The sequence below is a fragment of the Hyalella azteca genome, unplaced genomic scaffold, assembly GCF_000764305.2.
Source record: "Hyalella azteca isolate HAZT.00-mixed unplaced genomic scaffold, Hazt_2.0.2 contig5139, whole genome shotgun sequence".
Classification (NCBI taxonomy): Eukaryota; Metazoa; Arthropoda; class Malacostraca; order Amphipoda; family Hyalellidae; genus Hyalella; species Hyalella azteca.
In genome coordinates, this window is record NW_025935338.1 from 142,866 (window position 1) to 155,826 (window position 12,961).

The following is a 12,961-nucleotide window of genomic DNA, read 5'->3' on the forward strand; positions in this document are numbered from 1 at the left end:
TCAGGATGAGCCAAGAGTTGGTCTCAAATTGACACTGTAATTAGTCGAACATGTGCTCTACTTTAAGAATAAATAATCGATAGGTTGAAGACTGTCACGCATGTTTATCTAAGAGTATTGTTTCTTTGAGCTCCGCGAAGCCAGCGAAATTTACACCCACTCTCTGTGCATCTGAGTGAGATCATAAGTAACGAATTAAAACTAATTCGCTTGATTCTAGTTCACTCCATACAAGACGTGATCGCACTTCTCCAGTTTTTGCTAGTTCCAAAATCCTTTAACGAATTAAAACTAATTCACCTGATTTTAGTTCACAAGTTTTTGTTCACAAGACATGATCGCACTATTCCAGTTTTTGCTAGTTCCAAATTCCGTAACGAATTAAAACTAATTCACCTGATTTTAGTTCGCAAGTTTTTAGTTCACAAGACGTGATCGTACTATTCCAGTCTTTGCTAGTTCCAAATTCCGTAACGAATTAAAACTAATTCACCTGCTTTTAGTTCACAAGTTTTTGTTCACAAGACATGATGGCACTATTCCAGTCTTTGCTAGATCCAAATTCCGCAAGAAAATTTCCCAGTCTACAGGAATCTTCACCGGCGCTGCTCCTCAGCCAGCGAGTGCAAATTTTACTGAGATCCTTCGCAGTCGGTAAATGAAATTGCGAGCTCCAGCTCCTGCATGTAGACGAGGTCCCTCATGCAGAGTTGGCTTGTGCGGCGAATCGCGTGTGGAATTTGGAATTTTCAGTCATAGAATATGTAACATAAGCTGTTATACTAATATTTCGTACCCGAAAAATGTATCCAAACATTTCATGGTTAGGTTAAACAAAAAATGTGGTTATGCTGTCTAAAAAAGCTCACAGAAAAATATAGAACAAATTAAAACGTTCACGCTTCCAAGTTAGGGTACATTTAAGGGCGCACATTTGCGTTACAGCACACAAAATATTTTCGGTTTCACATCAGGTTTATTTCAAGTTTTACTAATAAAAATTGAATTGTAATGCAGAAAAAGACGCTTTGACAATTCAATCCTTATCCTATTGCCAAACGGAATTTACTTCACACGTTAGTAGCTCCTTCAATCAGGTGAAATTTGTAGATGATATGTCCAAGAGGCAATCTAGGAATGCGTCGATAGCTCTTGTATCAAGTTATCAATACTGGTGCTGGTGTTAGGGTATGAGAATACTATCTATACTGTCTATCTAGCTCATGCTTTCATGAAACACGGCAAAAATAAGGCTCTTAGAATATAAGAAGCTCAACCATGTAGTCTGAAAAATAATTGATATTTTGCACCTAGAATTGTTCATGGAAGTGAGGCAGGAATATGGAAGTATATTCGCGAAGTGCGCAGGTATTCCGCTGCATTGGTCAGTTGAATACTTTCGGAAATTTAATTGTTAAACATCTGTACCCGAATTTTTGTAAAACTCTTGTCGCTGATTCTAAATATTTTCTCTTAAAACGTTTTCTATTCCAACGCTACGATGTAGAAGAACACAAATACACAGATTCCATTATCTGGAAACTTCGATAAAACTATCTTAGAGCGCAGCTGAAATTTTGTGAGCTGGTGAAATTTTTACTTGCTTCCAAAAATTACTGAGGTTCAGGAAGCTGTACAATATTTTTTTATTATTAAAAAACTAAAATTTTACCTGCCAGTCACGACAGATGCAAGTGGTGAGGCTTTACATTGTTAACGAAATCTTGATTACCAACAGAACTTGATAACAGTTTTATATTACTTCGGAAATGATATGAAATACTATCGCTTTATGCAGATTTGGTGTTTTTAGATAATGTGATTGTTGTTTCAGTTCAGAACAATTTTCTGCCTTACATACTTTAGCTTTAAACTTTCGAAGACTCTTGTGAAATATAATTATTCGGTTTGTTGATTCCAGCACCAATATTTTAGGGTTTATACTCTGAGTTCGCTTGAAATTAGCAGGCAAGTGTCCAGGTTTTCCACTTTTAGCGAGCGAGTCTGAATGAACGAGTTCCGGCAGTTGGCTTGCCAACTTTACGCCAGGACTTGTCCGATCCGCAGGCGGCAAACAAGCTAATGAGATTCATCCAACCTCTTAAATAAATGAAAAGTTTCAAGCTTTTTAGAATCCCGATCTCTATAGCTTCATAAGAACTCCGATTTAAGTTCTAATAATGTGTAACCAAATGCGATAATGGTTATCGTTCACTTTTATACTCAATTATTTGAAGTACTACATCGGAATGCTCTGTAGTGAATTACATTAATTTTATTTGAAGAGCTCTTTTTGTAATGGTTCTTGATTTTATGGTTTGCATTGCTCAAGGTACAGATTGCTCGTGTCACGGTCATGTTTTACTCAGCATATACACAATGATCGAGTACAATTTACAACAGACAAACAAAATAAAACTTCCAATCGTATTTAAATACAAATATCAGTGGATCATTCAGGGTGATGGATAAGGGAATTAGGTCTGATTCTACGCCGTGATATTTTCTTGAGATAGTATGTTACGAGCCTCATAAGCAACACGGGTTTATTTTATTAATTGAAAATAAATTTTTGACGCAGATTGTCGAATACAGAATTCCCTCATTTGCCTCCTGGATAGCTGCAGTGAAACTTTCACCTTTGCTCCAACGTAACTCAATTGAATAAAAATCTGCAGTTGTAACTTTGAACTTGAGTCGCTCAAAGTCATGAAGAAATACATGACGTTTTTCTCTTCTTATACCCGGAAATATTTTGAGTCCGGGTTTGAGCTCTTTTTCTACCCGGAAATAGTTTGAGCGACTCTATATAAATGTGACGGCAGCACTCGTCGCTCGACGCTGTTTCAGGATTTTTGGATAAGTTACTTCTGAGAACTCACTTATGTTTCAGATCGCATGAAATCTGCTAAGGAAATTGAAGAAAATTATTGTGTAAATCCGAACAAAGAAAGTCATCTTTTTGTAGAGATTTTTATTTGCAAGTATTGCCGTTGATTTTTATTTCTAAATATTAAGAATGAAACAACTCTGGAAGTTCGCAGAAAAAATGCTTTTTGCTTTAGAGAGAAACGTGCTACAACATGTGAAACAAAATCATTTTTATATAATCACCTGAAAAAAGAGAGATAATAATCAATTCAATGGAGCCGATAAATATTATGTATTTAAAGAAATTTGCCGTCCCCAGTACAACATAAATAATTATTGTTGAAATCCAGCATATTGTTTCAAGTTAGGCTTGTTCAATGCATTCAGATCTCGAACCCCATACTAATTTAAAAAATGTTGAAATAAAAGTTGAGGAATTACATTTGAATGTAATCTTTCAAAAGCATTAGTAATTACGTGATGAAAAAATGTAGGGTAACATGGGGCAGCGAGCCCACTGCGGGTCATGAGCCCATAGCGGGTTTCTCGCTAAGTATGGCAGATATTGGTCCGTGTTCTCTACCGCCGTTCGACAGTTTAACTGGGATGAAGTGTACGGATTTACGTTTTGCTAAGTGTTTGCGTTATTAAGTTATTTGTGAATAACTGTTTCAGCCCAGATAAAGGTGTTTTTCGCTGCTGAATAAAACTGTTTTCGATTACTGTAGATGAAGCTTTTGAAATTCGTGTAAATTATATTTTGAAAGTGATATTTATAGGGATAATTTTGAGATCAAGTTTAGACTATTAGCTTTTAAAATAAAATGTTGACACGATATAAATTGAAATGATATCTAGTGGGGGCAACGGGCCCACGCGTGTCACGGGGCAAAGCGCCCATGGTGAAGTCTTGTGTTATACATCATTAGATTTGTCTCAATGACCTTTTCAAAACTATGACTAGCTTTTGTATTACCAATCACACTTCATACTGCATAATTTTTCGATTTGCCGCCTCAAGGCAGCAGGTTTAGTTTCTAGTTATGCGTATTTATGACTCCTTATCGAGTTATTGACTCTTGCCCTGCCAAAAGTTGATTTCAGTCAACACCAATGAGCCAAAAGTTGATGAGTTTTTATGTTGTTAGCTGACATCACGATTAGGTACGAAATCTCTGCACATAATATCTGGATTATGGCCGAAACTGGAACAAAGTTTTTTTTCTGATCAACTAAATATATTTTTTCTAGTCAAGAATACATTTTTTTCATGTTAAGGACGAATTTTTTATCGCAAGGATATATTTTTCAAGTCAAGGATATATATTTTCATGTCAATGAAATATTTTTCTTCATGTCAGTGATAGATTTTTAAGCCAAGAGTATATTTTTTTCATGTTAAGGATATGATTTTTTGAGTTGTTAATAAACGAATGAATGTCATATTTTTAAATACATTTTTCTTATTTTTAACTGTAGTGTGTTGTTTTATCATTTTTTGACGAAAAATATGCAATTGTGGTAAAGGGACCAAGGGTGGGCGCCTTGCCCCAAGCCCATGGGCCAATTACCCCAGGGGTGGGGCAATGGGCCCATTTTGACACTTTTTACAAAATAGTGTTTCATCAAAAATTGAATAACTCGATAGGCGCTTAATTCACTTCATACATTCCTCATTAGTTGCTTCTTTAAACAAAACAAAGAACCACCTCGTATCAATTAAAACTTTATCAAAAATTTAGTTTAAAAAAAGGGGGGGGGGCGCGCTGCCCCATGTTGCCCTACATAATTGATTGATTACCTGATTATAAAATGAAAAGTCCAATTTAAACGAAAACATGTAAAGTTTACGTCGATGACATCTAAAGAATTTAATTCAAGTGTAGTTCTGTTTATTCATCGACATGACTTTAAAAAATTCTCAACTTTTTCTCTAATCATTGTCCCCGATTTTCGACAGGCAGTGCTGTAGATGTAAGGCCATTGGGTTAACAGAAACGCGCTGCATGTGGATTTACATCGGCCAATAAGTAAGTCATGCACAACGCACTACGATCAATGATTTTTTGTCGTCTACGTAAATTTTTAGGAAACACTTCATAATGCACAGCAATTGTTTTTCTGGTATTCCAGCAATTTCAAACAAACACTTCTTCCGAGCACGGTCGTATGTAAAAAGCTGTAATTATTCTCTTTCACGTGCTCGAAGTCTTGAACAACAACATGTTAACTTAACTGATTAAAGTCAGAAGCGTCCAGTTTATCAACACATCAGGCTGAACTAATACTCTCAAGATGAACACATCCCAAGTTCCGTTGCTACATATGCAAGCGTGATGCAGCTTACGCCAATACCTTGAAGAAAGTCTATAGTTTGCTGATATAGAAGAAAGTCTATATCTTTATTATGTTACTAGGCCTTCAAAAATTCTGGTCGAGGAAATTCCAAATAAAATTTAAATGTGGGTTTGACAGAAAAATTTTGTGTTTGATGAAGAAAAAAATCGAAAACAGATTGTAACGAGGATACTTTATATGTAGGTCTAGCGAAGAGGGAAAATCTATAGGCAAGTATATAAAGCATTTATTACGGTAAAACGGATGAATTGCCAGCGGTTGCGAGCCAAATAATCTAGTTTTTTTCCGGCTTGGGAGAAGATGGCCAAAATAACGGATTAATTAATAGCTAAGTACAGATTCGGTTGTTACGAGGTTTGGGAGCGATTTGAAGTGATTAAGTTAGTATCGGTAATTTACTGTTGCTCAATTTGGTTGCCTAAAAAAAATTGGAACTGTTGCAAATCACGTTTACCTCGTGATTTTTTCATTTTTAAGTTAAATTAGCTCGAAGGGAGCAAGGATTTAACTTGAAGCAAGCATTTTATATCTGAAATGAAAAAGTTAGCCTTAAAACTTAGTTTCTTTCTGATCATTCAATTGATATCCACGATAATTGCATTGGTCAGAAGCGAGATAGCATTCGGAACTTTGTCGTCATTGCACAAAACATAGAAAATTTTTCCGAACAATGAGAAAAATTATGTCGAGGTTCAGGCTCCATATAATTGAACTAGTATACTTCATGACGCTTCTAAATTTTTCTAATGATCGCAGTATGAGACACTTCAGTTCACGGTTAGTTGTGCTAATACCAGCCTTCTTCAATATTCACCATACAAATTTTTACATACAAATTTCGGAAAATATCTCACGTATCATTTCAAGCCCACAATTCTGAGGTTTGCATGAGAGGTGATTATAATCATTCTGGTCTGTTGACTGTAGAACACCAAGAGTTTTGGTTGCAAGTTTTGCGTGCCGCGAAAATCAAGACCAGGAAGCAAGTGTCCCAGGTTCAGCGAGCAAGTCTCAATAAACGAGTTCCGGCAGTTGACTCTACTTCTTAACTTCGGAACTTGCCTCATTCTAACCCGGCAAACAAGTTAATGAGATTCAAACCAGCTCTATAAAATTATAGGGAAGAAATGAAAATTTTAAAGTTTCTTGGAAATCCCTATTTGTACAGCGAGCTTTCAACGTCCAATTCGTTCAATTGACTTTTAGTAGATATGATGTTTTTAAATTCGATTCGTTTCAAATTTACCCTATTGTTCAATAAAATTGTGTCTGTATCAAACTGGCTTAGAGTGGAAAACTAATATGATGCTAATGATTTTTTGATGATGCTAGTGATTTTTGGTTCACATGTTTTATGATTTTTCTCTATGTTCAATTGCTCTTACAAACTCTCTGTGCCGACCAAATTAGTAAACAATAAGAAATATACAAGGTTAATTTCTAGCTACTCTTTGACCTGAGCAACTGTATGCAGTTAAAATGTCTGCACTTGCTACATCGACGAAGACTTCGGACATTTGCATTAAAAAGAATTTATATTCGCTCAATTAAGTCTGGGAACAAATACAATTATCACAAGGGTTACTATATCCCTAAATTTTATATATCCTAACGTACGTAGACAGTTAACAGTATGCGCGGAGAGAAGATTTTCATTTATGCAAGCCACGCTATACATATAACGTCGGTGAATACTGCTTTACAGATACTGTGGTTTCATTGCTCATACTGTTAATAATATCTTAATTCCTGTTCAATGAATTTTCGAGGTTCTTGCCTGACCTGACAGTTCTGAAAACAGAGTAAATAATGCATGCGGACATGAGTAACGCTATTTTCGCATTATTTATTTGGTTCTGATGCAATTATTGAAGATATCAAATAACCTCTCATGAGGTGTAGTCCTTTACTGGCAGAGAAATTTTCCTAGAAAGATTTGATACGAAATCGGTCTTGCCATGAGCATATCAAGTTATATAAGTGTTTCCATCAATCTTTCAAGTTACCACACTTGTGTTAGCTGAGTTGTACCTCGACAGATAAACTGATATTATTATTTCTGACAAGAGTTCGTAAGTAAATATGTGTAACATAATAACCTTTAAATAAATGTGTTTTGGGAAAAGTATTTATTCGATGAGAAGTCGACAGGTGTTGAGTCCCACAGAAAGGCATGTGTCTTCAGCTCTGTAACTATGCTATTGTTTCGTCGCATTTATTTGTAGTCTGCGGAGGCAGCAGCGCGTTAACTCGCCTCTGCTGGCAAGTACAAAGACCATAAAAAATTATAAATATCAATTAATAACAATGAAAAATACAAGTAAAAAACTGGAGATTTATTGTGTCACGTTTACTCATCGTCACGAGCAAGCACTTATTACAGTAACTTCATATTATTTATCAACTCTCTTAGACTTTGAAACACACAGCTTGTTAGTGATGAATAGTTTTAGCTATACGTATTATTAGTCGAAATTCCAAGTCGTCTCAGATTTGTGAAGGTTACAAAACAATTTATCATTCTCTCTACATAAGTTTTTTCATTGCAGAAGTGAAGATTATTTCCTCAAAAGTTGAACATAAGGGAATTTTTCTGGCTATGGCAAGAATCAAAGCAAGCGCAGCAGTTATATTGGTAAGCATTATTATGTATTATAGTTCATGGTATTAAATTATGTTTATTGATGAATGAGCATTTTTGGCACGAGTCCGGTCACGTCCAAGACATGTATGTTATTAATAAATATATGTTCATACTTGCATGTATGGCATTGCATGCCTATAATTGTTAGCATTTATATTAGAAAGGAGGAATTTAGCAGAATTAGTTGTCGTGCAATTATTAATGCAACAAATTGCGAACGTTTCCAACAATCTGATCAAATACATTTTTGATGCCAAGGTGCTGAATAAAATTACATCAAGTCAAAGGAATGACTGCATGACAAGCACTCTTTCAATAAATTCACATTTTATTCTATTGTATCTTCTCCTCAAAAATGAGTAATTTTTAACAAATTTTTCCAGGTATCGCTCGTCTGCATGGCATGGTAAGATTTACCTTATAAACTTTAGGAAAACATTTTTGTGGGAAACAACGCTGCATTTCATTCGGATTCCGAGCAGGCAGGTTCAATTCTACAATTAGCCTCTGCTTTGCTAAGCACTTATAATTTTCTTACACATAGATTTCTTTCCTGATTCTGATGATTATAATATGTATTTTTGTTCATTGGCTTGTATTAGTCGCTTTAGATAATGGTTAATTCATTGTACGACATTCTAATCGAATCACCTAGTAGAATAAAATTATGACTACAACTCCAAACCTATCATTGCATACCAAGTTTTCGACTGAATCTTAAACTATAAACTTGTTGTTTTAATACACACTAACCGCCAGAATTTCAGAATTTCCAACTCCAAAGTTATAAGTCTACACTAGACTCTGAATCCTACACATAAATACAAGGAACTTTTCTATTGATATTTTTATAATTCAGGGCAGTAGTGCCGGAGTTGAACCTGGCGTTTTGCAGTGGCAAGTACGATGGCTACTACTGCCAACACTGCTGGCAGGTTGTCTACTGTAGGGATAGAATCGTCAATGAAGCAGCGTCGCCCCGGTGTGATGCGGACCAGGTAAGTGTCCGGCACATTATGCTATATGAATATAATAGAGCATACTGTCTAAACTTTTATAACAAAGCGCTAGAATTACTTATATGTTATGAATATCACTCAGCGTTCTTTATATTTTAGCTACGAGAATTCCACATTGAACCATAATTTACTTTATACCAAAGAGTAAAATAACACACTTCGATTTTTGAACGCTTTTAAAGTCCACTAAATCAGTAATTATAGTTGATTTAAAAATTTTAGCAAATTGTGCCTTCAAAATTGACCACTTAATAGATCATATTTTCCGTTCCAAGACCGTTCCATAAGCCTGTTCTAAAGCCATTTTAAGCCTGTTCTCAGGTGACGATAAGCCGGTCAATATCCCGTTCTGAGCCCGTTCTTAGAAAGTTTTCAGTCAGTTTTACCATGTAAATTTTACCCTCGTTCTAAGACAGTTCTAGGCCAATTATAAACGTTTTAAGCCCGTTATAAGCCCTTTGGAAACCTGTTCTTTCGGCCCTGTGTGCCTCTGGCACGTCGATACGGGTCAATCATTGATCAAAGGAGAATTATTCAACCCTTTCTTCAGCATTTTATTGACTTGGTTTTGGACATTTCTCTTATTTTCACAACACTTCTCTTTAACTTCACTTCTTGTTGTTTGTCTGCAACAAATCTTATAATCAATATTTACCACACTTCTAAATGACCAATCGATCAGAACTTTTCCACATTTGCGTAAGGTCGGAGACAATGCTTGAATCAATTGACAGAATAAATAATTTAAAAATAATTATTTTTTTTTCTATATATTAAAAAAATAAAAATTAATCTGTTTTAAATATTTGCAAATAAAATAAGAAATTCATTGTACATGTGCAACATCAGAGACACTGGCCTTTTTAGATGTGTTATCTTTGAAAAGTAATTTTTAAAAGCATCTTATTATTCTTAGCCACGGGTCCAAATAATGCCGGCAGTAATTGAAAACGTAGAGATATGTAGAAGTAAGAGATCTAGATGTAGAAATGTGAACAGCAAGTAGAATAATATGCGTTTAACAATTACTTTTTAAAGACCACACTTCTATAAAATACAGTGTCTCTGATGTTACTCATCTGCAATGAATTTATCATTTTATTTCCATTTATTAAAAAATGAAATATAAAATTTTTTTAATATATGAAAAAATTAAATTTTTAGAATTATTTATTGTGTCAATTGATTCATGCATTGTCTCGGACTTTACGCGAGGGTGCAAAATTTTAGATCGATTGGACAAGTAGAAGTGTATTAAATATCGATTATAAGATTTGTAGCAGACAGACAAACAACAAGAAGTGAAGTTAAAGAGAAGTCTTGTAAAAATTCAGCCCAACCTCGTATCCATTCCATACACGAAAAGAGAACATGTGTCTCGAATCTCGCTATCCAGTCTGGCATGTCGGAGCCAACGATCACGACTTCCCTAAGTAACAAATTGTTATTAAGGATACCGATCTTTCAAAATGTGTTACACTGATAAGTAAGATAAGGCCTGGGGTAAGTAAGAAAACTGAGAACTTGTTACTTACGAAAGTGAGAAGCAAAATTTTTGTAGTCACGAACTGAAAATTGTGACAAACATGAAAAATGTATCATCTCGCTTGTCAACAGTTAATTACTAATGAAAGCAGAGCTTAAGCATTTTTGATATATTTTTTTGCTTATGTCCATTTACACGTCTTTCATGTACATAACAAAAAATTTGTATGAAAGAAGAGTTATTTTGAAACTTTATTAACTTTAACTTTCTCATGCAGGCTTGTACACTTCTATCGTCTTCTCGAGTAGCAGCTTGTGTGCCCACGGAAAATTCCGCAGCGTGTAAGTGTACAACAAACTTCTGTGATCCGTACGCTCTAAATTTGCTGGATCGGTGCAACAACATCACTGGACTCTATGATATGGTGGATTGTGGTGCTGAAGATGGTACATGCATCAGCGGAGAGTGCAGCGCCTTGCCCTCCTGTGATGGCGCTCTTGTAGGTTGGAATGCTATCCTCCCTGCCTGCACTGACGGATTCTACTGCTCAGAAGTAGGGGTAGTGACTGATGGAGTCCATTGTAAGGCGGGGCAATACGTGGATAAATATGGATCTTGCAGTTCGGCGCCTCCTAGACCTTGCGCCACAGGATGCAAAGGCTTATGTCCTGACGACACCGACTGTACTCGTTACTACGCGTGTGATTCTTTTGATAATGGGAATGTTGAAGCTGGTCCTCTGACGTGTCCTGGCGGAGCTTTCTTCGCAGCAAACGCTGATCCACCGAGCTGCAGCGGAACTGATGAATCGGTGTGCGCACCATTGACTTTTTGTAACTTTGGTTCCTCACCTGCGACTGCTTCATTCAGCTCGTATGCTCGTCCACACGCTTGCTCCAAAGAAACAACTGGTGACTATGCAGACAGCGAGTGCAGCCAAAGGTAAGTAATACATACTTTAATGCATATTCTATAATACATTCTTCTTCTCAAGCTTGTATGCAATTTTTTAATTCAGAGACTCGCCTCATTTGTCTTGCTTTTCATGCCTCGTTGTACCCATGGCAGGTATAGTCCATGTTCTCCATTCTGATGGCAGGTATAGTCCATGTTCTCCATTCTGATGACAGGTATAGTCCATGTTCGCCATTCTGATGGTAGGTATAGTCCATGTTCTCTATTCTGATGACAGGTATAGTCCATGTTATCCATTCTGATTACAGGTATAGTCCATGTTCGCCATTCTGATGGCAGGTATAGTCCATGTTCGCCATTCTGATGGCAGGTATAGTCCATGTTCGCCATTCTGATGGCAGGTATAGTCCATGTTCTCCATTCTGATAACAGGTATAGTCCATGTTCTCCATTCAGATGGCAGGTATAGTCCATGTTCTCCATTCAGATGGTAGGCATAGTCCATGTTCTCCATTCAGATGGCAGGCATAGTCCATGTTCTCCATTCAGATGGCAGGTATAGTCCATGTTCTCCATTCTGATGGCAGGTATAGTCCATGTTCTCCATTCAGATGGCAGGTATAGTCCATGTTCTCTATTCTGATGGTAGGTATAGTCCATGTGCTCCATTCAGATGGCAGGTATAGTCCATGTTCTGACACTTGGATTTATTTTTATTCACCCAGATGGTAATGTTAAACACTTTAATTCATGTTTTTAAACTACTCAATTAGGTTCATTCGCTCAAATTTTCAAAGGTTTATAGACCAAGATTTTGTTAATAAACCTTTCTGATTTTTCAAGGTACTTGTCTTGTCGCGACGTTGGTGACGGTGAGTACGCGTGGGTACGTACCAAGTGTCCAGACGACCACGTGTTCAGCACCGACCCCAGGCATCCATATTGCGTGGCCCGTGAGACCGTGGGCTGCTAAGCCACCTGCTACAACATTTATGGAGATAGAGAGACTCTGAAGAGATGTAATAGAACATTGCAGATGAAAATAAAAATAATTAATCAAACATGGTTTCATTTATAAATGGATTTTTGCTTTAAACAACTTTTAACATGGTAATCTCAATCGACGTTCAGTCTAATAATTTGTTATATATGACATGATTTATCACTAGTCATTGGATAATAAAATCTCCACAAGCAAAACCACACACAAACAGTGGTATATAAAACAAATGAATATTTCTACATGCAGATCGAGAACTCTTGCTTAATTAAAAGGCTCTTTCAATGTGTAAGTTGCATTTTGCTCCAAGTAGAAAATTTTCATCTGTTACGAGGTCAATTATTCACTTATTGAAATGAACACGTCTTTCGGTATAACCTAAAATTTTACTGGCAATGAATGATGAAAAAAAATGCCTGCATATGTAGGATTGTAGGTTCTACTTGAAACAACGATATGAATAACGTTATGGTATATTTCAAATTTTGATTCAATTTAAGACTATTGCCACGAGACGAATGATATAGAAGAGTTCATATTTAAAGTGACAGATTTCATAAGTCCAGCCTCTCAAGCCGAGCCTTGATACGCCCCTTATCTCGCTGATGTCTCGGCGATGAACAAAACAGTTCCATTTATTGGAGTGGCTTCGCTGTCACTTGCCACAG

General features: G+C 36.2%; 1 protein-coding gene across 1 annotated transcript; it reads left to right on the top strand.

The window, feature by feature from the left end:
- The first annotated feature begins 7,443 nt into the window (after nucleotides 1-7,443).
- LOC108679387 lies at nucleotides 7,444-12,354 on the top strand. The gene is made up of 6 exons (XM_018168006.2): nucleotides 7,444-7,495; nucleotides 7,779-7,864; nucleotides 8,257-8,279; nucleotides 8,733-8,871; nucleotides 10,656-11,320; nucleotides 12,137-12,354. The coding sequence occupies exons 2-6, from the start codon at nucleotides 7,829-7,831 to the stop codon at nucleotides 12,264-12,266; spliced, it is 993 nt and encodes a 330-aa protein (XP_018023495.1). The 5' UTR covers nucleotides 7,444-7,495; nucleotides 7,779-7,828; the 3' UTR covers nucleotides 12,267-12,354.
- Nucleotides 12,355-12,961: the final 607 nt, after the last annotated feature.